Source organism: Podarcis filfolensis (assembly GCF_964270895.1).
Source record: "Podarcis filfolensis genome assembly, chromosome: 15".
NCBI lineage: Eukaryota > Metazoa > Chordata > Lepidosauria > Squamata > Lacertidae > Podarcis > Podarcis filfolensis.
The window spans coordinates 12,243,429-12,270,553 of record NC_139618.1 but is presented as its reverse complement, the minus strand read 5'-3'; the positions used below and the strand labels follow the sequence as shown (position 1 = coordinate 12,270,553).

The window sequence follows — 27,125 nt, the reverse complement described above, 5'->3', positions numbered from 1 at the left end:
AAGGAGACATATTGAGGAAAAGGGGTGACTTGTTCATATGATTCCTTGATCAGCATTCTGCAATAAAATATTTATTAATCCAAAAAACATTCAGCTGTTCCAAGCAAACAAAAAATGACTTAGGGGTGGACGGGAAGATGGGCAAAAGGGACCCCCCCACGACTTTTTTCTGGGCTTTCTCTTCTCTAAAAAGAGCCCAGGACACTACAGGAGTTTGGGAAATGCTTGACAAAAAGGCTCAAAAGAGTAGGCATTTTGGTTTGGGCTATGGCACCACTTCATTGCATATTTGCACACCCACCAATTGGACTGATTGGACTGATCACTGATTGACAGTAGCTGCCCTGGTTTCTTATGTCAATCTGTGATTTCCTCCTTCCTCCTCAGCTGCTTCTGCAAGGCCTCCATGGGGGCCTGCGCTGACGTGCTCCAGGAAGCCGAGCCGCAATTCCAGCAGTACACTTCTGGTGCCGTGCCGGCTTCCATAACTATGTTAGCAGCCTTGGTGGGCCTGGCTGCGACACTAGGCTCATAGTGGCAGTGGCAGCCTCATTGCGGCAGAGGAGGTGGAGAAAGAGAGCAGCCGGAGGAGGTCGGGGGGGGGGGGCTGAATGGGGGGGTGGCAACATGGTGGGGGGATTTTGGTTAGAAGCAGTTGGAGGGTATGTGTTTGATATTAACTCTTAGTGGGTGGCTGTAGGTGTCCTTGTGGGGTTTCCTACAAGGGGCTGCAGCTAAGTGATAGAGCAAAGGCTTTGGATATGAAAGACCCCAGTTTTAGTCCTTGCAGGATACCCCCCCAAAAAAACCTGGAGACCCTGGAGGGCTGCTGCCAGTCTGAATAGACAGTACTGGAGTGGAGAATACCTAGAGATCTCATTGCACACATGCCCAGCAAAACTATAGGTTAGGGCCTTGGATTAAGTTGCTTTGAGTTCTGGTCTGGGGGAAGGGTGGGAAACAACAACAACAACAACAACAACAACAACAACAACAACAACAACAACAACAACAACAACAACATTTAAAATCAGTAAATTTCAAGTTTTACATAATTAGTTTAAAAATAATACTTCAATGCACATCTTTCTGGTAGCATTATGGGGCCCTCTTAAAACTGAAATAGTTTAGGGTATCCTCATATCTTAATCCAGCCCTGCAGGCTACTATAATACTGCCTTATGGTTTTATGCGCTGTTTTCGTCAGCCATTTTCTGCCTATTAGGATAAGAAAAGAGGGGTGTCAACTGAGGACTGAAAGTGCAACATCTGTTGCACTCTGGGCAGCGCAGCTCCAGCACTCCTACAGTTGGAAATGGTTCTCAGCCAGCAGCAGCCCCTCTCCCTCTCCTTCTCCTTTGAGCCTCAGCTGATAATAGTCTCTTGCTGAATTGGTTTTTGCAATTACTTAACTCCGTGTCCCAAATAATGAACTCTGCCTGTTTCTTGTGTCTATAAAGGCACTTTTTCGCACAAGCAGATCTTTGCCTGTAGAGCGTTTATCCGGTTGCCTTGATGAGAACAGGAAATTGAGTCTTCAGTTCAGACTTCCAGAGTGCCAAAGACACATTCTTCAAAAAGATAATGCACAGAGTCAGTTTTGTTTTGAGTCAGGTCCAGTTCGTTTCTGGTCTTGCAAAATTCTCTTCACTCAGCAAATTAGTGAATTTTTTAAAGGTTGTTTTTTGTTTTTAGCTCTCTTCCATTTCCAGATAAATAAATAAAAGGAATCTGTATCTTGCACTGGAGTCCTGACAACTTAGTGGCTTTATTTATTTAGTCTTGCATAGAGACAAATTCCTAAAGAGTAGCCACATTAGTCTGCAGTAACAACAAAAAAGACAAAATCCACAATTCTCATTCCTTGTCTCTCTTTTAAATTGGCACTTCTTCAGAAAGGCACAGATAAAGTGGAAGGAATAGGACAAAGAACAAACAACTGGGGGAGGGGGGCAGGAGAAATTCAGATTTTCATTAGCTCCAAAAGAGCAATTTCAGAGGTGACAAACTTTGCCTTTCTGATCTCATTTTACCTTTCCAAATCTCAACAAGATATGTCAGTTAAAAGAACAGAAGAAGATTCCATCCAGTCCAGCATCCTGTTCTCATAGTGGCCAACCAGATGCTCTGATGGGAAGTCTGCAAGCAGGAGAGTACTCCTCCCACTTGGGTCCCTGTCCGTCACCGGTAAAGAGTTTTTCCAAAATGCAACGTGTCAAAACAAAGCTAGGACATATCTTCTATTTCTGCAGCTGGGAAAGTGAAGGTGTGTGGTATCGTTGCAGGCTGTGCAGTTAATCAAGAGGTGGGACTTGAACCCATGCCTTCCAGATCATGCCCGACTTTCTAACATAGTAAAATACTGGCAGAATGGATAGTCCAGAGACCCCCTCCATGGGCATTTAAACTGACTGAGCTTGCTAATTCTAATTCAAATCTTAATTGCTGAATGCCATTAGCATTCTGCTATGTTTACTTCAGATCTGCCTTTGTCATCAAGGTCTCTTGAATTTAGCTGTTCACCTCCTAGCCTCCAAAGTGGAACCAGTGCAGATCTGCTACTTTCCAAGCTGTTCATTCCTACACAAAAGAGCCGACTTTGCTGCTGGTTGCTTGCCATCTGATAAAATAACCCAGCATGCCCAGAATTCAGAGGTCTGGTGTGTAGGAAGTTTGCTAGCAGCTGTCTAACTTCATTAGGCTTCCTTCCCCCACCTCCCTCCTTTCTCCCTGGTATGTTCAAAGTGCTTGCTGGTATTTCACAGGGCACTGGAAGAGGACATCGATTTGTCTCTCATCATGTGGTCATTTTGCAAAATTGTTGATGAAAGGAACAGAGGGAGAAGGTGGTTTTTACTGGCAAAAAAATCAAAACCTATCCTGGGTGTACCATGAGGTAGGAAACCCAGATTCTGCTTTTGGTTTTCAAATGTCTTGTCTTGGTCTTCGTCTTTTGCTGCTCTGCCGTTTGGAGCTATGCAGAATTTGAAGCCCCCAAACTCCCAATACACTGCATAATAACAGGAAAATAACAGGAATAACAGGAAAAGAGGAAACTACAGTTGAACAGGTGACAAGGAGTCAGTTCTGCAGGGGGGGGGGCAATGTCAGAATGGTCTATGACTTCACAAAAATTACTGGCTCATCTTCCCAGACCTCATTTAGTTATTTGTCACATACATTGATGGTCTTGTGGGAGTGTCATTCACTTCCACTTTACCAGGGCTTCCCTGCGTAGTCAGCTGCAAGTTATTCTGTATATGCTACATATGACCAGAGGGTCAGCTCTTTACAAGCCACTAGAAGGAGAAGGAGGGGAAATAATTCAATGGGCTGTAACAGTAGCAAAGCACATGCTATCTGTGCGATCTATCCAGGTTCAGCCTCCTGTGAAGGGTAGGTGACAGGTCTGGAAAAGCCTTCTTCCTGCCTGAGTCCTTGGAGAGCTGAGGCCAAGCAGATCAGACAACCCCTGGGCTAGTTAGGATGATGATCTCACAGAACTTGAAGCAGCTTCATTGTCAGAATGGATGCTTTGGATGTGAAATGCCTGATGTTCAACTCTTGGCATCTCCAGTTGAAGACATTTCAGGTTGCTGGGTTGTGAAGCTCCCTCTTTGTCCTTGGACCTTGAAGAGCTGTTGCTAATCAAAACGGACAGTACTGGGCTTGATGAAGGGATGGTCTGACTCATCTTGAGGCTGCCTCATATATCTATAACCACTGCTACCAAAATGGCACGCACCCGGTTATAATCCAAACTTTGGTGAAAACAGAAGTTCAGAGAGATTAGGTTTGAAAGCATAGTTGGTAGAGCATGAGACTCTTAATCCCAGGGTTGTGGGTTTGAGCCCCGTCACTGGTGATGTCAGTTGATGGGTGGGAGAACCGGGTTTAATCTTGCCATGGCTGTGTGCTCTGTTCCCCTCAGGGAAGAGGATTGCCCAGCCAAGGAAGCAAGATTTAATCCCTGCTCATCAGCCCTTTGCAAAAGTGCCTTTTGAAGTGACTTGCACTTTTCCTTTTAACCAGCAAGCTGGTGGCAGCAGTGTAAGGGAGAGGAGTCTCCCCCCACCCTGCTGCCACTGCCTGCCTGCTCACTTAAAGGAAAATAGTGAGCTGTTTCAAACAGCACTTTTGCAAATGCTTTAAGGCAGCCTCCCAAGCTAAGCAGGATTGGCTGATGCAGTGAGACCATGATCCTGCTTGGTCTGGATGCTCGGGCACACTCTGCAGGGAGTTTTCTTGTACACCCAAATCCAACACTAAGCAGGATTCCCCCTTCCCTGTATCGGCTGAAGTGATGGGAAGACAATCCTGCTTGATCCAGGTGTGCAAGAGAGCTCTCTGCAAAGAGCCCCTGCTCTGTCTGCAACCTGACTTCTCATTGAGATGCAGCCTTGCAGCCTTGTTTCCTGCCTCTGTGTACAGTCACAACATTGCCTCTGGCAGCTTGACTCATCCTTGTCCAAAGCACTTGTGAACTTTATTGACTCTTTGTTACAAAAGATTACTTATAATCCAAATACTCTTGGAGCGAGTAGACTTCGTAATGGAGCAGGTTTCTCCTTTTGATTTATGTGTGTGATATCCAGAAAGCAGGACTTTGTGCAGCCACCATTCACAGACCTGCATGGAACAGGAGGCTCCGTCTGCATCATCATTGGGTGACAAATGGTGCTCAGAGAGTGGGTGACAGTTTATGATGTATTCATCTGGAACAAGAGTGCCAGTTGCTGCAATTGCTTTAAAAATCAGGCTTCTCCAAAGACAAAGCTATTTTCAGTTTGTTTTGGTGTTCCTGTGTGCAGATTTCTGGGGTATTTTTGGCCACATCTTAAGTGGGTTCAGTGGAATAACTTACTGTCTAATGTTGTTTTGTCTCCTTTTGAAATAGGAGTTTTTGTTTGTGTGTCAACAGTACTAGGCTGGAATTGGAAACAATCGGCTTCAGAGTAAGCAGCAAGATTTGGAGATGCTGATGAAAGTCTTGTGTTTGCTCAGGCTAATGAGTAAACTTAACCTAGAAGCCTCTAGAGCACCTTGAGTACATCCTCACCTGCTCAGGATTGCAGATGCAGTTGGCTTCCTTTCTGATGTGACTGTCTCCTTGCAGGTCCTGCTGTTGGTCAGAGCTGTGGTGCTGGTACATGACAAGTCTTAGGTTTAACAGTTTGAGAGGCACCGTGAGCTCAATTCCTTGATAGCTTTCTCCTAAGACAGGGAAACAAGAGCATTTGAAACCCTAGAGAGCTTGCAAAGGTTTGCCTTTCTGGCTAAGACGATTCTGAGACTCAGCAGTCCCAAGAATTCTCCATAGTAGGCATGTTATCAAAAATCACATACAGGTCATGACAGTCATGGCTGCCCATTAAAATGTGGACTGGTAGCCAACATTAGTTGTAATCCGACAACATCTGGAGGGCATCATGTTAGCTATCTCTTTTGTAGCCTGACCCAAGTTCACAATTTGGCTATTTCTGTTCCATCTTGGTGGTGGTACTTGACACCTAAGTAGATGGCTTGATGGGCTTTTCATCCATCTTTGTCTCAGTGAAATACCACAGTGCTCACATCGTGATTAATCTCAGTGCTTACAGTTGCCATTCATATTGCTTTAAAAAGGCAACTATCGTGAGTTCATAAAGCACCTAAAATTTACCAACCGCTGCACAATGACAGTCCCTGTGTGTGCAGTTTTTTCAGTTTGTTAGGCATAATGCAAGAGGGAAGAGGACAACAGGCAAACTCAGGCACCAGTTCAGCCTTACAGAACAGTTCTTTCAGTATACAGCCTGAAAAGAAACATGGCATTTGGCCTTTCTGTTACAGCCAGATGGAATGACCACTAATAGCTGACAGGAGAAGGAGCCGTTCAGTTTCAGCTGAGAAGAGTCCTGGATCTGACCAAAGGACTATCAACTAACCTAGCGTCATTTTTCCTTTGCCCATGAGCCAAATGTTTTAGGGAAGCCCACAGGTAGGTCAGAAAGGCACCAGCCCCCTCCCACTGTTACCCTAGCCCCGAGCAACCAGTATACAGGAATATCCTGCATCTGAGAATGGAAGTTCTATGAACTGGTCATGGCTACCATATCTTCTTCATTTGAAGGAACTTGACAAGAGACATTGGTGTTTTTCGGAGCCAATGACGTGGAAATGGGCTATTGATAATTCATAGATCTTTTTAAAAATTAAAATTTGATCTAGATTTCAACTAAAAATGTGAAATATTCTTAGTGTTCCAAGTGCATTAGGTGCAAAATAAGTGCCTGTCCCTTTTCTCTCTTGAGAAACATGAAGTACTTTAGAAGTAAAATGCCACATGTCTAGAAATTCTGGCCCTGTTTTAAGGGCTTATGTGGATACCTGTATTCAGACACACATAAAACGTGCAAAGATTCAGGGTACTAATGAGCAGATCTATCAACCTTCATTTGCTTCCAGTTGTCCTGAGATGCCTTGAACGTAGATACTCCAAACGTCTGACCTCACTGTTAAAGTTTCCATGTACTTGTCAAGTTCTAGAAACATACAATTCCATCTTACGAAGATGTAAGACACCATTGTTGTATACCAAACAATTCTGACTCAGATATTTCACCAAGAGCTATTTAATAGCTATTGTATATCACACTCAGCATCAACATCCTGAGTGTGCATTTACACAAACTATGCTATAATGATGGTCCTTGCTTTTTGTCATATGTGCATTCCTCACTGTGAAATGGCTGGCCCCATAGAGCACACACATACCTATGTGCTCTTCCATGTGAATATATGGTCATGCTCCTCGCTGTTCTGTTAGCCACAGCAAGTTGAAGGAACAAAGGAGCTGCATTAACCAACGGTTGCAGTGGGAGCATTGTGCCCTGCTTCTCTGATGTAGCAATGCTCAGCTGGGGTGTAGGACAAAGTGAGGTTCAGGTGGGACCCAAGGCAAGGCAGGGGTCAGGCTGAACGCAGGGTTTAGATGCCAAGCAGAATCCAGGTGATAAAGCTGGAGAGGCTCAGGTCTTCCAGGGTTTTTTGCAGTAGAGTCTGCGGAGTCAGAGGACCGCAGTCCAGCATCGTTGGGCAGAGGAATGGCCCCACAGGTTCATCAGGTAACAGTGTCTCTGAGGTGTGCTATGCATGCCCGTCCCCTTCAGGTTCAGAATCTTTACCTCATCACCCGAGAAAGAGGAATCCAAGCCTTCGTCCCTGACACATGTTATCAATGCTGTGGTGTAGGCTCCTTGAAATCAGTAGACTTCGGTTAGCCAATACTAGCCAGAGTCCATTGATTTCAGTTGGTCTACTATTATGACTTGGTCAGATACCACCCATTATTGTTTTTACAATAAGTTTCGTTGATACTGTAATATGCAATACAGTGTTTTATGTTACTCTTCACTGTGTATCACAATTCTCATTAAGGTACTTTGAACTTTTTTTTTTTTAAAGGGGGAAATCTCTGAAACTTCAGTAGGCAACATTCAAGGATCTTACTTTGCTAGGTGTGATTGTTGGGTATACAGTAACTCTTGAAATTTTCACTGTGCTTTTGTGTGTACGGGATGGTTCCTTTCTAGCAATAGAGAAGAGTCTTCTGTGAGCACCTGCCAAAACTGCATTGGCATGGGATTAGAAAACTGAATAATTATTGATTTGGTTGAAAGGGGGGAGTATTAAAATAGTTTGCACACAAGACACACATAATCTTAAGATTTAATACTTTGGTGGAATGCATTTATTAATTAAAGGGATACACACTGTCAGATGCTATTGGAATAGCATTTTTTATAATTTTGTAATTGTTATTTTTGTAATACATCTTTCCTTTTTTTGCAAGGGGAAAAATTAAAAAGGAAAAGGACTGTGGTTTGGTCCATGGCTTCCCAAGCACACATCAATATACAGTGTACATGATGTTTTAATATCTTTAGCACTCCTTTCCTCTATCAGTTACATGTGAGAATCTGTATAGGTTTAGCATTTATTTTCAGGGTGGTGGTGTTCAGCTCTGGTAGATTCTTCTTGTGTTCTTCTGTAAAGTTTAAGGAAAATTTGTTGCCCTTTGGCTATTGTAAACCGAATTATTCCTTTCTATAATGTTGGTGTGCTAATCTGCCAAAAAATAGGATGAAGCAGTTGATTTCTTTTGTGTACTTACTTCTCCCTTCCCTTAAGAATGTGGTCAGCTTTGTAAGTTCTCCAGGCTTATTGAGAAGTATGTTGGCTGTAACTGAATTTATTACATTTTCTCCATTCCGATTGTGTTTGGCACTTGTTTATGAAGCACCTCTGAATCATATTTTCCATTTAACTTTATGCATGCATGCAAGCATTTCAAGGTAAACAGTTTCAGATTTGGCTTCTGAAATAGTTAGAACGACATCTTAAACAGCATTGTCTGCCTTGATTGCTCCGCTAGGCTGTTAAATCTTGTGGATCTTAAGGTCTCTTCCTTGCAGGCAGAAGGTGGTGCTTTCATCCAACTAGAAAGTTTCAGTTTATGGAGTTGAATACCTAAAAAGATCCTCTAGTACCATTTTCCTCTGTAAAGGAGGATTAGCATAATGCAAATTCTCCAACTGTTCACATTTACCCAGAACATCTTTTTTCTGCTCCCCATTCCTGTTTTGACCCTATATTTTTGCCCTACAGAGATGCCTTCATAAAACATCATTGATGTGACCCAAGAGTGTTCAGGATTCAGCCCATTCCCTAGAATCTTAGAAATGACAGAGGAGTGGATCCCTTTTGTCTCTGGCACCCGTAATTATGAATCCATGTGCATGTGCTGCACAGTTTGCTATTTAGCATGCTACAGCTGCTAAGGTTGCTAACAAAATATTGCAGGACAGTTACATGTTTATATTCAGTCTTTAATCCAATGTCTTGGCCTTGAGTGGAGTAAAACCTAAAGTAGGCCTGGCAAGCCAATCCATTGACCAGTAAAATATTGCCAAATGTTCCATGAATCCCAGAATACTGCCATGTAGAATGGTAGGTTACCTTTCTATTTTATTTTGGTGTCATTTGTTAGTAAGGGCAGGAGTTTGCCCCCTAACCTTGCAATAGTCATGGGTAATCCTAGCAGCAAAGTGAAGTTTCTCTTACTGTTCGCCTGATGACACCAAATAAGGGCAAGAGAGGAACAAAAGCTGTTGCCAGTGATGAAAGTCCCTGCCTAGGATCAACCATGACCATCTTGTTTGCTGAAGGAACCAGGGGGTGCACCATCTGTATAATCTGGCTGTTCTTACAAAGTTTCTACTTCATATTATTTCTGTTCCTAAATCTGCAGTTTCATTTTTAAAGCTGAAGAGAAGAACCATTCAAACCTCTTAATATTTTAAAAACGCTTTATTGTATACAGATATTTGACCAGTATTAAGTTTGGTCAGATGAGGATATGATTCTTGAGTGGTCAGTCCCAGCAGACAGAGAAGAACATCTAGAGTTTGGTCAGTGATCCTTTGTTTCACAATTGGGGTACAGTATTGAAGGGGATTGTAATGTGCCCCTCAGTCATAAGGGTTTTGAGTGTATATACAAATGCATTTAGGTCATATGTCAACAAGCAAATGGTGATTCCAGGTGTACAGAGCTAGCTATGTGTTCCATAACTGGGCTGCCATTATAGAGAAGACCCATTCTCTGTTTCCATCCATAGCATCCCGTCAGGTGGCAGCCCATGCAAGCAATGTGGTAAGTGGGGAGATTCGTTTGGGAACCACTGGCCCTCTATTACTCTATGGTTCCAAGTTATATAGGACTTTAAAAACCAGGCATAATTTTTTCCAGATTTCTAAACTCTGTGCCATGGGTAGAACGTGGATTGCAGTTCAGCTTCCTTTGCTGAGTGCCTTTGAAGTTGTGATGTTTTTGCTAACAGTGACAAACCTGCAGCCAAGCTGGCTTGTGTGATTTACAAATAAAATTGATTTTTTTGCATTCTGATGATGATGATGATGATAAGAACTAGCACCAGCCCCTTGAATTGTGCTCTGAAACACAGGCAAATCAGCAGCCTGAAGAGATCATTCAAAAGGCTTTCACATGTGCAGCAAAACATATACATGATAATATGGTTCTTCTTGCAGGGTTTGGGATAGTAACCTTTGAGCACCTAAGAAGGAACTGCACCTGGTATCAACAGAGTGTAGAAAATGGGGCTGATCAGCAGCTTCTTTAGCTGAGAAGCATAGTGTATTCAAGATTGCTGATACTGGTATCTCTGCTCTCCGTATATGGTTGCCTTAGGAATGTCTGTCCAAGTTGGCTAGACATTTATGGACTTTGCTGATTCATCCGCTTGAGCCAAGAGCCGTGGCCAAGACAGAGTATTTGTTTGACTGTGTTAAGTTTCTGAATTGCTGCAGAGCCAAGAAGAAGGGAGGTTTTTTGCTATTATTGTGGTCGCAGAAAATAGCTCATTGAAACTTGAAAACTGAGCAAGCTGCTAAAGGCTTTGGATATATGGATGCCATTACAAGTGAAAGCTCTGTGCTCCATCCTGATAGGCACTGATGACTGTTGGGAACAGAATGTTCTTTAGTGACAATAAACCCAGTTTGCAACAAAAATCAAAATGATATGCAGTTTTTCTGTTTTAAGCCACTAAAGATAAGTTTAATGCATTCTGTTGGCATAGGCAAGCACAACCTCTGTTTTAAATTTGCACTGGAAAGTGGTGTGATTGATTGTTGAGCAAGTATGCCTTGAAGTGACAGGAGGAGAAAATGGAGCTCAAGACTTGAGAGTTTCCTTTTTTGGTCTTTCTTCTGCAGTGTACTTGGATTACTTGTGAATTTAGAATTGTGTGTTAATGTGACTTGAGTTCCAGATTCCTTCTTATTGTTTTATCTCTTTGAAGCCCACTTATTCCCTATAGAGAGAAACTAAGCACACTAGTTAGGGAGAGTATTTTCCGGTAAGCACTACTTGAACTGCAGAACAACACTCTTCTAATCACAGTATGCACAGGGCTTGTTCACACATTAAAGAATGGCAAACCCAGATGCATTTTTGAGTGGGAGACCAAAAGTAGTTATGGCTTATAAGTATACATACATAACACATGTGTCTGGAAAAATAAGTTAGTCCCCACATATTAGTTACACTTGGAAATGTGCTGGTCTTATCTGTAGAGCAGCAGTAAGAACCTGCAGCTCTCCAGATGTTGTTGAATTCCCAACTCCCTCCAGCTCCAGCCAGCTTAGCCATTGGTCAAAGCTGATGGGAGTTTGAAGTCCAGCAGTGTGTGGAAGGCCAGAGTTTCCCCATCCCTCCTGTAGAGAAACACTACTTCTTCTAAAAAAATATTTACACACATGCACACACATCATAAGCCCCCAACGTGATACTTGAAGGGCACATTCAGGTACCAACTAGCTTTCTTATCTGTAAGTATGTGAAAGTGAGAAATACTTTATGAGACTAGGACATTCCTTCTTTTTTGCTGATCACATTTTGTACTTCCAAAGTGCCTGTTTGAACAGCCAGTTGTGGAATTCAGTTGCCGTTTTCAATGCCAACCTGCGTCTTTAGAGCAGTTGGGTGGAGGGAAACTCTGTATGATGCATTACATTGGATTATTAGGGTTCTTGAAAGGCAACAATTGGCAGAAAGTAAACAGTCTTGGGAACCATTCCTGAGATGGATTTCTTCATCCCAAGAGCTATATGTTTAAATCACTTTCTACCTTCAGTTTGGGTTATAAGGATCCTGGCAGCAAATTAACTGTTATTTGCTTTAAAATGATATGCCTGTAGCTGACTGGTGGTCCTGGCTAAACCTTTTGTGACCTAGAGCTCGCATCTTGAGAGGCATAGATATTATAGAAAGGGGTTGGGATGGTGGGGGTGAGTGCAAACAATGTGGCTCACTGTAGTTGGCCCTGTGACATTAGGCTCTTTGTCTCATTTGGTGAGCCAGCTCTTCTAAATCTTCCCAGTAAGCCCCAGTAATGGCCATATTCTCTGGTGCTTGTGTGTACGTTTCAAGACCAAAACACTGCTTGTGTGAACAAATGTGGTGGTGGTGCCTGAGGGTCCTTCCATAGTGTCATTCAAAAAGCAAGTTCTGTAGTTCAACAGGTATGCACTTTGCTCCGCACTGGGGAAGTCTCCAGTTAAATTAGTGTGTTCAACCCAGCACCATAAGAGGGCAGGTGGCTATATAGGTTTAGTTTGTCCCAGAGTCTCCAGGCACATATCAGAGCAAGAAGAGTGCCAAGGGGAGGATAATCTTGACCTTTCCTACTCACCTGGGCTCTCTGGAGTTCTGCCGTGTTATTCAGGGTCAAAGTTTTGCAGAGGGCAGCCCTTGCAGGGCAGGAGTTTTAATTAAAGCAAACCTCATCGAGGAAACTATTGGGAGTTAGTTATGGCCGCTGAACCCCAGGGTAGGTCTGTGACTCAACACATTCTCTGGCTACTCCATATTGACATGCTTCCAGCAGCTCCAAATGGGCACTCTCCAAATGGACAGTGGAAAAGGAGAAGGAATATAGAACCTAAGTGTTTCAAAATTCATAGGTGTTTTTAGAAGGTTGTAGGAGATGATCTCTTGAAGTATATTTCTGTGTTATTCTGTGAGTCACTAAGAAGCATTGTATGTAGGTAAAGGACCCCTGGGTGGTTAAGTCCAGTTAAAGGCGAATATGGGGTATGGTGCTCATCTTGCTTTTCAGGCCGAGGGAGTTGGCATTTATCCGCAGACAGCTTTCCGGGTCATGTGGCCAGCATGACTAAACTGATTTTGGCGCAACGTGACGAGTGCCAGAGTGCACAGAAATGCTGTTTACCTTCCCGCCACAATGGTACCTTTTTATCTACTTGCACTGGTGTGCTTTTGAACTGCTAGGTTGGCAGAAGCTGGGACAGAGCAACAGAAGCTCACCCCATCACGCTGATTCGAACTTCCAGCCTTCTGATCAGCAAGCCCAAGTGGCTCAGTGGTTTAGACCACTGCACCACCCACTCCCTTATATTGTTTGTTTGTATGTTTGTATGTGTTTTATTGGTAGACTGGGTTGTGGTGCTGATGGCCACTCTGAGTGCTGCTGAGGCCAGTGGTGGTAGGAAGGAGAGAGAAATGGCCAAGGGCTTATCTGAACATAGATAAGCTAGGAAAAGGCTGGTGCTTCAAATTCGCTGATGAATCTGCATAGGAGAGTGTCTTAAGAGCATGAGCTGTATGGTTGAAATGATGCCTTCTCTGTGGACTAATTTGGTAATACTATGAAAACAATTGTGTCTGTTCTCTCCCACTTGGGTCTACAATATAGGAACACCCTGCAGGGCTGTTGCAAGAATGTGAAGTCTGTTGAACATGTGTGATGCTCTTCATAAATGTTGCTTGTGGTCTCTGTGTAGGTACAAAACACATTTTTCTCTTCTGCATTTTGTCTCTCGCTCACTCTCTCTTCCTAATTTTGCATGGTCCTTTGTCTCCGTCACCCTTCTGCAGCTATGCGCCTTAGGAGGTTGCAGACTTCTTTGGGAAAGTGCAGGGGATTTGGAAGGGAGTTGCTGACTCCAGATGGCCATGATCACTGTTTGTTCTGCTTGGGGGAAGAGCATGTCCTGGACCCTTGTACTCATCGCCAACCGTTTTTAAATAAGTTAAGAAAAAGAAAAATTCACCACACAAACGAATTTATTTTGCACTATTTTTTGTTTGTTTTTGGGGTGCTTATATACAGTCGTACCTTGGATCTCGAATGCCTTGGTACTCAGACATTTTGGTTCCCGAATGACACAAACCCAGAAGTGAGTGTTCCGGTTTGTGAATGTTCTTTGGAATCCAAACGTCTGACAGGGCTTCCACGGCTTTCGATTGACTGCAGGAGCTTTCTGCAGCCAATCAGAAGCTGCTTTGGTTTCCGAATGTTTTGGAAGTCGAACGGACTTCCGGAACGGATTCCGTTCTACTTCCAAGGTACAACTGTACTATTTTTTCAGGTGGACCTTGCAAAGCTGTTTACATAAAATTTACGATAATAAGCATCATTTGAAACTTTAGAGTAGAACAGAAGAAACACTTGTTTGGAAGAATCTGTTTCTGTTTTCTTATCTGATCCCCTCAGGGTACGTGGATTCTTCAGGATCTCTGTGGTGGCTGCTGTGGGAGGGAGAGGACACTTTTGGGACTGGGATAGTGGCAACTCCCAGGCAGCTGCTGTTTCTTCTTCACATTCCTTAGGGCACGAATGGGGAAGCGGTGTAACCACTTTACCCTCCCTTGAGCTGCTTTGCAAGAGTGTGCCCTGACCATGTCCAAATCTATAACTGATGTACTCCATGCTTCATTTTCACCAGCCCTATCACTTCCAGCTTTGCTGAACCCTGTAAGTTCTGCTTCCTTAACACTGACTACAGTATCTAATACAGTGGTACCTCGGGTTACATACGCTTCAGGTTACATATGCTTCAGGTTACAGACTCCGCTAACCCAGAAATATTCCCTCAGGTTAAGAACTTTGCTTCAGGATGAGAACAGAAATTGTTCTTCGGCGGCGCGGCAGCAGCATGAGGCCCCATTAGCTAAAGTGGTGCTTCAGGTTAAGAACAGTTTCAGCTTAAAAACGGACCTCCGGAACGAATTAAGTACTTAACCCGAGGTACCACTGTATGTCCACCAGCACAGAGGTAAAAAATATAGCGCCCAGGAAAAGGATTATGCATTCCATTCCTCCTCTTCCACTTTTCTTCCTTATAGCCTTCCAAGGCTGCTTTTCTTTGAAAAAATAATAAACTAGTTGGGTCTTCATTACACTCATTTGCATATGTCTAATTTACTCCTCTGGAAGATAAAAATAGGTATAAAGAGAAAGTAAGGTTGTGTCAGAATGGAAGAATTGAAGAATTCTATGACTTACTCGATAGAAGAAAGTGTGTTTATTGATCAGGTTTGAGTAGTCTCTCTTAAAAGCAATCTGTCCCCTGACATTTTCCATAAGTGATTGAGGGGGGAAATAGTTTCCCGTTCTGTCATTTCTGGACAGCGCTAACTTACTGTTTCATAACTGATGGCACAATATTAGTGTGTTCTGAAATATGTGCAGTTTGAGAGATTGACTCATAAAGCTGTGTGAAAAGAATTGATTCTGACGTCTGTGGATTCAACAGCCTTTTCCAAGTGCAGCTTGCCCTGTAAACAATAGTGAAGGCAGCCCATCAGCATTCGCACACAGGAGCTGTGGTTGTTTCGATTTTGTTTCAAGTCTGCCATAGTGAGCAGTAAGGCTTAAGAAAAGACCCGGGTACCTTAGGGGAAGTTAGTATATTGTGTCATCTTGCTACTGGAAGGAAACGTAGACTTAAAAGCATTAAAGGGGAGGAGATCTTTGCAAGTGTTGGGGAGGGGGGAGCACACTCACCCTGTGAAAAGGATCTGTGGTCATAGGCCAGAGAGCTTGCTAAGCCGCCTTGCGGGTTCTTTTCTGCCAGTATTTGGGCACTGTTGCATTTGGGTGGCCCTTGGACTGTAGTACGAAGGGAGGCACCTTCTGGTGCCATTCAGAGGGCCACCCTTACCCTGTGCCACCCAGGAAGAGTGTCATTGCAAGTGGAGGACTTTCCCATCCCCACTCCTTGCCTGGAGAAGGAGCAGCTGCAGGAACACTTTGCTCCAAGTGCTGCTGTGGCCGTTGCAGTAATATTCTGTGCAGGAAGGCCATCGACATGGCCCCACCTGCCAGCAAACAACTCAATACTTTTGTTTCTTTTCATTGCCCAAACTAATGTTATTTATTTATTTATTTAATGATTTATTTTCAGTTTTATGCATTTCAATAATTTTACAATCATTTAAACATTTCAAAACTCCACTTCCTTCCCCCTCTTTCTGCGGTTCCTTAAATTTATTTTTTATATTTTCTGCAAGTTCCAAATTAACTTAAATTTACTCATTTATTCCTCTACTTTAAATATAGACAGTCACGCCTCTGGTTGCGAATGTGATCCATGCGGGAGGCACGTTTGCAACCCGCACCGTTCGCAGCCTGAAGCGCTGCATCTGCACACATGCATGATGCGATTCGGCGCTTCTGCGCATGCGTGTGATGTCATTTTTGTGCTTCTGTGTGAGCGCCGAAACCTGGAAGTAGCCCGTTCCGGTACTTCTGGGTTCGGCGCGGTCTGCAACCGAAAAATGCGCAACCCGCAGCGTTCGTAACCCGAGGTATGACTGTACTCTTTAAAACTGCAGGTTTATTACAGTAATCCTGCCAATGTTCTTATCTGTTTGCAGCTTATTTGTAAATATTCAATGAACCATTTCCATTCTTTTATATATAAAAAAGTTTGTTGTCTTGATTTCTTACTTTTCCAGTATGTTTCACCATTTCTGCATATTCCATAAGTTTTTGTATCCATTCTTCTTTCGCTGGGACTTCTTCTTTCCATTGCCAAAATTGATATGTATCCTCTGCCTTTCCCCCACCCTTCTGTGTCTTACACTTTTAGTTTATAAGCCTGAAGATGGGGCACATGTATAATAATAATAATAATAATAATAATTATTATTATTATTATTATTATTATTATTATTGCTGCTGCTGCTGCTGCTAAGATGAGCTGCTTTAAGAGACAATATTTGTCTGAAAAGCAGGAGAAAAATGTTTTTGAAGCAATGCTCTTCGTGTCCCTCTCCCTCTCAAGCCCGTTTGCAAATCTGTTTACATGCACTACAACCTGCATTTCTCCTTTTTGCCTCAGACTCTAAGTCCCCCTGGACCAGAGCTTAGGTTGCTTTTGTACATCCTTAGCACTGTGTTGGCGCTGGAGGAACATGTAGTGACAGTAGCAGCAGCAATCCTGGTGCGAGATAAGCACCTGGTGCTTGGATCCACCGATCCCATTCTGCGTGTGTGAGTGTTTGGTGGCAGCCAAGATGGTTACTTTTTAATTTTTTAAAAAATACATGAAAGTAAATAATAAATCTACCCATTCTTCCAAGTATCTGCATAGTGAAATCAACATCTTGCATTAATTTCAAGTCAGATCTAAGCCATGTTCATTCTGAGTTGTGTAGGTCTCACTCAATTTCAGCATGACATAAAAGGGTCCAGTTCTGCCTAAATATATCTCCTGCATGAACTTTCCATCCACAAGATGTTTGTTCATCAACATAATGTTCCAAAATTATAACCTTCAATAAATAAAATTGCCATCGAATTATATTTGAAACTCCTGGCATAGGCTGTTGGAGGTACTATCAGGATCTCATAGACAGTCATACCTCGGGTTACAGCCGCTTCAGGTTGTGTTTTTTTGGGTTACGGATTGCCGAAACCCGGAAGTACCGGAACAGGTTACTTCTGGGTTTCGGCTGTCGCGCATGCGCAGAAGCTCCAAATCGCAAACCATGCGTGCGCAGACGCAGGCTGTGAATGCTGTGGGTTGCGAACGTGCATCCCGCACGGATCACGTTCACAACCCGAGCGTCCACTGTAGTACAGTTTTGTTGATTTTTACAAAACATCATTCAGATAGTACTTCAACTGCATTCACTCCATATGTGGGCAAATGTACCCCTGGTAGTTTCTCCACAGAGAACTGAAACATTCTGACTTGAACACTCAAAACTTGGAGATTTTGGAGGAAGCACAAAGGAGGGAGTGCCCAGATGTGTCTGAGCAAACTTGACAATGCAGTTTTGATGTCAAAATACAAGGTTGGAACACTAACACCATACAGCTGTTCCAGAAGCAAGTGTATAGCATCTTGACACATGTTTCTTGTTTGATTCATACTTATAAAACCAGACTTGCTCAACCTCAGTAAGTTATTTGCAAATGCCATTCTCTTTGATTTCCTTGCTGGGCGGGCCTGTGCGCCGGAAAAAATAGGTCAGGAACAGTAATCTAAATCTTCTTCTGATAAATAATTAAAGCTAATGGAATTTTCACAAGATCTGTGGCCTAAAATTCTTAAAGCACCAGTGTGCTCTTTTTCTGCTAATGTAAAAGTTAAGTTTGGGTTTTTTTTAAGCCAGAAGAAGTAGCTAGCAACAGAGATGTAATTGAAAAATAGTGTTATTTTATTTTGCTGTAGCATGGAATAGATTTCTGGGGAGGGCAGTGTATATATGCATTGGTAGAAATAAGTATTTCAGTAAATGAATTGATCGTTGACTGGTCGGGCACATAATGAACGGCCCAGTGGTTCATTCTGCCTTGGGGGTAGTGCCGCCTGCTGCTTTTTCTTACTCTTCCCTTTCTTCTTGACCTGTAAATATGCAAATAGATGTTCTGGAAGATCATATAGTTCTCCCAAGACACACTCTTCACAAAGCCTGCCCCATTTATGGGCAGCAAAACAATGTGTATTTATTGAGCAACCAGGTTGTTTTAGCATGTGGTTTAATATTAATGGGAGCTTGTTGCCATTAAATACTTGGTGGTGAGTGTTGGGATTTCCCTTAGTTGGCTATACAAAAGGGAAATATTCATGGGGGGAGGGTGGTCAGGATGACTGCCCTTCTGTCTGCTCCATGTATTCATTTATGTTTAAATTCTATCCCTTATTTTCACTACATTGGGCTGGCAAGGCAACTAACACCCTCCCTCTCTGGGACAGCCAGTCAGCTGCTGTCTCTGTGGGTGGGTTTTTTGTTTTTTTTAAGGTGCAATACATGGAGGCGGTTTGCTCTATTCTTGTTATGAATTTATATGCAGGAAATGTTTCTCTGTTCTTCAACAACCTATGCCACTAATAAGCAAACTATGCGTTCCGTGGTAGAATGACAAGCACATCACAAGAATAAACAAACTTTGAAATATTCCTGAAAGTCCAAAATACCCATCCACGCAGAGGCTGCCCACTGTATCTCTCGGTGACTACCATAGCTGCTCTGACCTCAGCTCCATAAATTCAGCCTCCTTTGATTCAATTGCCCTTGATGCAAAGACCCAGCAGAATCATGTGCTCTGAGAAGGAGTACCTGTCACCTCTCTGCTTGAGTTGTTTTCTGCCTCTGCCAAAAGAGTGACTCGTGCAGAGACCCACAAGGACAACTCTGTGGGTGAACATTTACTTCTCCATCCATGCTTTAAATGCCTTGGGGAACGTGCGCTTCTATGTCAAGCTATCAGAATTATGGGGGACTCTGGCTTACACCCTTTGTAAGCATTTTGTCTCCAAGAAATGGTGTTTTCCTGCTGTCCGTCCCCCTCCGTTTGAAAGAGGTAGTGTATGCTCAGTACATGCTGGTTCTTCTCTTCATGTGGCCTGAGCGAGCAAAATACCTCCCCTCCTCGATAAGTTGCTCTCAAGTTCTTGTCAGAAAGCATCTGGAATCATAATGTTCAGCCTTGGCCAATTTTCAGTGTAGGGTCACTTGCTAGTTCCTTATTAAATGTCTCCTAACAAGGGAGGAAATGCAAAAGGGGTAGACAGTCGGAAAACTGGAGCGTCTCCTGCGTGATGAGCCGGCTCCACAATTGGATGCGACAGCTGAACTAATGATGTCACTGACGCTGATGTGACCGGGCTGCTTCTCTCCACCCCCCTCCTCATCAGTACTCCAACTCTCTCCAGCCAGTGTGCAGGACGTTTGCAGAGAGAGAGAGAAATGAACCACGGCAGAGTCAGGGAATCCAGGAGCCTCTTCCTTCCAAATTCATTTTGCTTACAGATACAATACTTTACGGATGAGAACCCTGTCTAGGTCGTAGGATCCCCGGAGGGTCATTTTGTCAAATGAGGGCTGCAGATAGCTGGAGAATTCTGGAAGACAAACTAACTCTCTCTCTCTGTACACATACTGGGGTGGGGGTGGGGAGGACAACCATAGAGCAGGCAAGATCATTTAGGGATCAAAAGGTTCTCCACAGCTGTCGACAGAAAGCAAAAAGGTGAAGTTGTCCACCTGACCCATGATAGTGAAATTGAAACAGAAGGTGCAAAATCTATATTGTTAGGTGGCTTTTGAATAATTTGCAACAGAATCAGCTGTATGGAATCAAGGCACCGTATCATTTTGTATTGGTCATCAGCATGGAATTCCTGGTCACCTGTGGAAGCTAGGTGAATGGTTAGGCTAGGCTTCCTCAACCTTGGCCCTACAGAAGTTTTTAGACTACAATTCCCATCATCCCTGACCACTGGTCCTGCTAGCTAGGGATCATGGGAGTTGTAGGCCAAAAACATCTGGAGGGCCGAGGTTGAGGAAGCCTGGGTTAGGCAGAGTGGTACTGATTGATGAGTTTGGGAGTTGGAGAAGACTGGTTTCTTACATTTATTTCTTATAGCTTCCCCAACGTCTTCGATACCTCTCGGCTACTTACATTGAATATTTGCCTGCCTGCAGTCACAAGCTCAGCTTGGCAGCAGAGGCTGGCCTGTAACAACGTAAAACTTAAAAGACACACCTTTTGGTTTCAACCTTGAAAGCCCCAGTTTCAGTCTGTAGCATCTCCATCTTAAAAGATTATGGTAGCAGGCTGGGAAAGCTTTTGAAGGACATCTGCAAGTCAGAGTGCACAGCACTGGCTCAGATGGACCAACAATCTGACTAGGTAGAAAACTGCTTCCCATGTTTGGATGACTGGTTTTCAATCGAGATGATTGGATTCCCTCTGTTAATACTTTTTTTTAATTGGTTATTCTGATATCCCTTGACTTCCACTCAGTTTGGATTTCAGCAGGATTTCCAGATTTTTAAATGCTAGTAATGGATTGCACATGTATTATCTCAGTAGTGAAGGGTGTGTGTGTATTTGTGTGTGTGTAATGTTTTATTTACAGACTTGTGCAATTCTGTGGTGGGGAATTAAGTGCTTCTGTGATGGCTGTTGGGAGTGTCGAGATCACAGCAGTGGGGAAAAGTTAAACTCCTCCTCTCTCCCTGCCATAGTCTCAATTTCTAAAAAACGGTGTGTTGTCACATTTCCTTTGACGAGAAACTGAGATGGGAAGCCTGTGGTCCTTAAGATGGACTCCAGCTGCCATCATCCCTGTCCATTGAGCATGCTGGCTGGGACTGATGAGAGTCGAAGTAAAACAGCATGTTGAGGGCCACAGATTCTTCATCCCTGCCGTCAAACATCTCCATATATTATAATTTCCTTTTTTGGTGGAGAAGGGAATGTGTTTGTGTGTGTGTGTGAACATTTGCTTTGTTAAAGAGAGAGACACAGAGAGAGAGAGAGACTGACTTCAACCCACTGTAAAAAGCAAGCCTTCTTTTTTTTTTTTTAGACCATGATGGTTCATTGCTTTCTTGTGGCAAGCAGCAAGAGATATTTTTGAGGAACGATGTTACCAGTTTAATTTGCGAAGAAGTGCTTGGAACGTTTCGGTCGTTTGTGTTAACAAATACTTGTTTGTTCAAGTGTTCGGTGCCACATAGACTTTCAGAGCTCTAATGTGTGATTAGTGACTTGCTACAGAAGGCTGGCCTTGGCTTCTCCTCCTCCTCCTGTTTTTGATTGCGACCCAAATCATCAGACAGCCTTCATTGTTCTCCCAACATTACAGATTTCTCATGCATCACGCCTTGCGGCTTCCTTCCTTTTTGGTTTGTCCAGTTTAGTCGAAAGAAAGGGGAAATTGCAGCTGACAGTGGTATAAAACTGAGGGATATGGTTGGATAAAGAATTTTCAAAAACAGCCAGCAATAAATCTAGAAGAATATTTCAGGTCAGCAGCAGAAAGAACCAATAGTTATGTGCATGAGGGGTTTTCCCCACCTGTTCTCTCTTCTGCACCCATTTCCCCTCCCCTACAACTTCCCACTACCAGCAAAGCCCCCAGCAGTGCATCATTTGCACAATGGGAAATGTTGGAGCCGCCCATTTGCTCCTGGGAGGCAAAGGGACATGGGGAGGGAGGTAAAAGCAGTGTTTTCAGTGAGAGGTAGGGCTCAGTCTTGCCCAGAATTTCTTGCAAGGGGACACAAGAAGACACCCCCCCAACCAAACTAAGAGCCCATTTACTCCAGCCAACCAGTTATCTCCTCTGGGAAGCCCATAAGCAGAACTTAAAGGCATTGACCTTCTCAACAGTGGCCAGGTAGACTCTTGGAGAGACCCTCAAGTGAGGCATGAAGACAATAGCCCTTTTGTGCTATCCACATGTGCCCCTGTTGGTCATTGATAGGAGGAGAAGGGAGAGGTCATCTCTTCCAAGACAAAATGGGAGTCTTTGCCTGGTCACCCAAAGGTAATTCTTCCTAGGCACAAGTGACCTGGAAAATGGCTACATGGATGCTGAATAATGTGGGCAGCCTGTTCCCCTGTCCCTTTAAGGGGTCATGGGTCTATACGTATAATTAAACTTATATCGTTGTTTTATTATTGCATTTTTAATTATTGTTGCGAGCTGACTTGGGGCACAAAGTCAAGCTGAACGTATTTCAATAACTGAATAATATAATTTGGCCAGGCCTGGTGTCTATGGGATGAAACCTCCAGCCTGTCTCGGGTCCTCACACCAACCTCCAGTAGGGGGCAGGCTTAGTCAAGAACTTCATATGCTCAGCCCCAGGGCTCCATGGGTAATATCTCATTGAGCTCCAGTTTAAAGAACCTATTGATGGTTCCAGCATTGGCTGGGCTGCTGGCCACTGTGGTTGGGACATTCTTTGTGTTGCTCTCCAGATTAATGGAACCAGCTGCCCAGTGAGATCAGCTAAATTATTCAGGATCTGGGCCCTTGAAACACTGGCCCAGTGCATGTTCTGATGTTCTTTTTTTATTTTAATGTTCTTCATCTCTGTAATTTACACTCCTGGCTTCTGCACACAATGCATTCAAGGTGTCAGAGTTTAAGGCACCTAATCATTTTTATTATTATTATTGGCTGCAATTTGATCTCTTTGCCCACCATTCTTTTTGGTGATTTTATTTGTGTTTTGCTTTGTTTCTTTGTTCTCTGCCTTGAGGATTTTCTATCGTAGATTCTCTTAATTACAATTACGAGAGTGTCAACTTTGGGGGCTGGGCATTAAAAGGTCTTGCGCAAAGCTCAATGAAGGCCTGTCTCCTCTTGGAGGTGGGGATTTTGGAGAGAGGCAAGTGGGATGCTAATGACGTGTGCTCCCTCTCCTTAAGCAGGGCTGTGTAAATCCCATGGAGCAGGCAAGGCTGTAAATCTAAATAAATGATGCCCAATTCCTGGCTCGTCAGGAGGAGGCTGTGCTTCAAACGGGGGTCTAGCTTGATCCCTTTCCATGTGGCTACACATGTTTTACATCCCATTAGTCATTCATTGCACTGTTTCAGTTGAGTTGTTAGACTGAAGGAGTTCACTGATTATCCAACATTACTACAGGCTTTTGTTAACTAATTCTCCTCCCTTGGGACAACCGTAATTGTGTATCAGGCTGGAATCATAAGCCAGTTAAAAATGGATTTCTGCTGAACTCCTTGCTCGTAGCAGTGTTTCGATTAAAAATGTAATCAGCCTTCAGCTAATATGATAAAATTGGTAGAAGTGCTGCAAGACTAACTGATGGAATTACATCAAATGCATTCAAACAGTTGCATTTTTTGCTGCTTTTTTAGTGATCTGTTTCTTAATGGGTGTGTGTTTGCTTTTATCTTCCAGGACCTGCGCAAACAGGTAGCTCCACTACTGAAAAGTTTCCAGGGCGAGGTAAGTGTTTGTGCTTTTTATTCTCATGTCCTTTATTTCAAGGTGGTGTGTGTTGCCTTTAAGGACTGGGATTCCCTCTTGTGAGAGCATAATTTAATTTGTATTACATTAATGAGGATTACCTTTGAGCACAATCGTATTTTTTTCTTTGTATCTCTAAAGAAGTGATTGAAACACACAATCAGAAGTGGGCAACCTTTTTTCTCATTGGAAGGCCACAATGGGGCAGGAGTAGTTTGTCCCAGAGCCCGGATGTTGCTGGTGGGAGGAATCAGAGCTGTTGATTCCTAACTCATTAATTTGCTTCTATTTCAAGACTGCTTTTCAAGTTTATATTTCACAAACTGGCATATTCCTAATAATAATAATAATAATAATAATAATAATAATAATAATAATAATAATAGGACAACACCCCCACCAACTCATTAAACCAAATCAGCAATAAGAGTGAAATGCATCAAAACCAGGAGGAGATGGTAAAACATTTTCAGTAAAAAAAATCTTCATAAACAGCTTAGCCCATTTTATTTTTATTTTTGAAATTGTACTGCTAAAAGAGCCAGAGTTGCAGATTTGATTAGTTTCCCTTTGAAGCGGGTGGTAGCTACACCCAGGATGGTCCACACTGTTCCCTGACATAGTGATCCCAACTTCCCCTAGCAGTGGATACCAAGAGCCAGCCCCATAGTGTATAATTTGACATTAGGGGCTGCAGTTCATAGGAAGTGGGTAAGGGGTCCAAAAATCACATAGGCGTGCCCTGTAAATAAGCAGCATCTGCTCTCATGCAGCACAATATTTGGTGTATTCTGCTCTCTTTAAGTTTAGAGTTAAGACAGGGAGACAAGCATCACACGTTTTCATTGAGGAGACATTTAGAATATTGTGGAACTCTTTACAGATATGGCACACCTACCACCCGTTTCCCTTGAAGAAGAGCTCGATTGAAACACCCCGACTGCATGTTATTGTTGTCGTCTATTGGTTGGTTGGTTGGTTGGTTTGCTTGCATGCTTTAAGTAATCCTACTGTTCCTCCAAGGAGGGCAGGGCATCATGTTCCCCACCCCCATGTTATCCTCACAACAGCCCTGTAAGGTAGGTTAGCCTTGGAACAATTCCCACAAGTTGTATTGACTATATGCTACCAATCACTGGGTGGCAAGAGCAGCAGGGGGCTATTACACTCATGTCCTGCACGTGGTCTTCCCAGTGGCATCGGATTGGCAAGTGAGGAATCACTGGGTGGCAAGAGCAGCAGGGGGCTATTACACTCATGTCCTGCACGTGGTCTTCCCAGTGGCATCGGATTGGCAAGTGAGGAAGTGAGAAATCTGGACCGACTGGGCCTAAGGTCTGATTTGAACCCAGCTCTTCTTATATTCACCTAGTGAACTTCATAGCTGTGTAGCGGTTTGAATTCATGACATCCTAGTCGCGCACTCTAACCACACCACCTTGGCTAGAGGGCTATCGTTGAATTTTATCCCTGCACTGTTCAATACGGTTAGCCTCTTTTTAATATCAAGATCTATACTTCCGCCAATTTCTGAAAACAAATAAGAGGGAAGCTCAACTCTCCATGCATACGATTGAATTTCACAGTTCAAAAGGAACGCAGTCGGAACACAATTCAGAAAGGTTTCCGGTGGGATTGGCCCTTTATATAAGCTGATGACTGCTGCTTTTTGAAGCTTCCTGGGCTAGACTGACTGTTCTGAGACAGAGAAAGAAATGTGAATATTAGAAAAGGGAGCATCTAAACCTGATTCTGTGATGTCACTAAGCAGCTATTTTTAAGACTGGGTAAGGATTTCCTGAGGTCATCCGTATTCTTTTCATGTGGCATAGCAGGGCTGTCCAAGAGCAACAGAGGAGTTCCTAATCCGGAGCCTGCTGGAGGGCAGATATTCTGAAATAACGTGGCCAGCTGTGCATTTTCTGTGCCGGCCATTCTTGAGTTCTCATTTGATAAGGCAAGGGGATTTTAAAGGTAAACCCATTCAGTCATTTTTAATGTGGAGGCACAAGGTGAAAATGTTAGGACATGAATGGGTGGCACCCACTAATTAACTTAGTTTCTCTGAGTGGGTTCCATGGTGCCAAATCAGCCAGTAAGGCACACCAAAACAATAGGTGCTCATGGATGCAGCTGTGTATACTAAATTTTATATTTATATTTTATATATTTAGCCATTGTTAAATTGGGCTGGGGGCCAGGCAGAGAAGGAGCAGCCTCTGTTGTTTCAAAATATTTCAGCAGCAGATGGTGTAACAGTGTGTGCTCTTGCCTTCCTCTCTCCAGCCCTCCTTACAGGTTCTGAAAGTCCACAGTCTTGCATAATCCCAGTTACCAAGCATTAATGAGCACAACCCCTTGTTTAAGTCCATTTCCTGCTTGTTACAGATCACACAGTTTACCCATTTAGAACCAGACTATGCTGGATTACCTGGTGAATGTCATCATTTATAGGGCATGAATGCTCTATCAAAAACCTACTTCTGGAAAAGAGTTCTGTGCAACCCAAAAGCTTGTTGAATGTCAAATACTCCAGCGAAAGCATCACCTCCCTTGCTTTCTTTCACAGCATTACCTGCTTTATTTAGTGCCCCCATCCCGCTGCCAAGATCCCTTACGCTGAACTTTGCAAACCTAATTAATCCAATTTCTTTACTTTAGACTTGCTCCATGATGGCTCAATTAGAGCAGCATCTGAACTGTGGTTCAATATCCAGGCCAGCTTTTGTAATTGGAACCACATTTTCCTTCTGAGGAGCTGCAGCTGGTTTGGTTCTGCTCATGCAGAAAAAGGATATAACCTTGCATAACATAGGAAATGAACGGTTGAGAGAGAAGCCAAATTCAATTTCAGTCAGATATTTTGAGGATAAGTCCATGATCTATGGAAGCAGGGGAATGAAAAGTGTGTGTTCTGTGGAAAGCAGTGTCTTCAGCAGTCTATTAATCATGGCCAGTCTGGGCGCTTCTTGTTCTGTTGCATTAGCACCGATTTCGAGGAGAGAGGCTGGCGAGCAGCCAGGTGCTCCAGAAGTTAACCTCTTCAAGACTCAAAGCTGCTTTGCTGTCGAATAAATGCAGTGTTGCGGTCAGAAACAATGTAATGGGGGGGGGGGACACACCAGATCGCTCCCAGAAGCGATCGTTGAGCAAAGCTATTACAAATTGCTCCAGATCGTGGAAATCACGTGTCGAAATCTACAGCTTTTTGTTTCATTGATTGAGGCTCCGAAAGTTGCAGCCTTTTGATTAAAAGGTTTTACTCAGCCATTGTGATAAAACCCAAACAATCTGGAGCAAATCTAATATGTCCTCCAGGATAATTGATACCCTTTAATTTCCTCCCTGCAGCAGCAGCAACTTGTGTGTTGTGGATGGCCAGGGAAGGAGCCTCCCTCTTGTCTCTGGCATTGGATCAGCTGTAGGTTGTAAGGACTCTGCTCCAAGGAGGGAGGCAAAGTGAACAGGGGGATAAGGGGGCATGAGAAAAGCAAAGTGCCTTGATGAGAT

At 43.4% G+C, this 27,125-nt stretch overlaps 1 protein-coding gene and 2 long non-coding RNA genes across 17 annotated transcripts in view; 1 reads left to right on the top strand and 2 right to left on the bottom strand.

Annotated features, from left to right (window-relative positions):
* LOC310750251 overlaps nt 1-27,125 on the bottom strand; it is a 345,492-nt gene that overhangs the window by 174,776 nt on the left and 143,591 nt on the right. The window lies entirely within an intron of this gene.
* CUX1 (cut like homeobox 1) overlaps nt 1-27,125 on the top strand; it is a 256,957-nt gene that overhangs the window by 92,082 nt on the left and 137,750 nt on the right. For all 15 annotated transcript variants that reach the window (XM_083587394.1, XM_083587395.1, XM_083587392.1 and 12 more), the window contains exon 3: nt 23,547-23,594. In XM_083587394.1, the coding sequence (XP_083443520.1) occupies nt 23,547-23,594 (48 nt within the window). The remainder of the gene's footprint in view (nt 1-23,546; nt 23,595-27,125) is intronic.
* On the bottom strand, nt 7,958-16,602 carry LOC310750264. The gene is made up of 3 exons (XR_014542035.1): nt 14,622-16,602; nt 12,439-14,375; nt 7,958-12,273 (listed from the first exon to the last, which is right to left on the bottom strand). It is a non-coding gene; the product is annotated as an uncharacterized lncRNA (long non-coding RNA).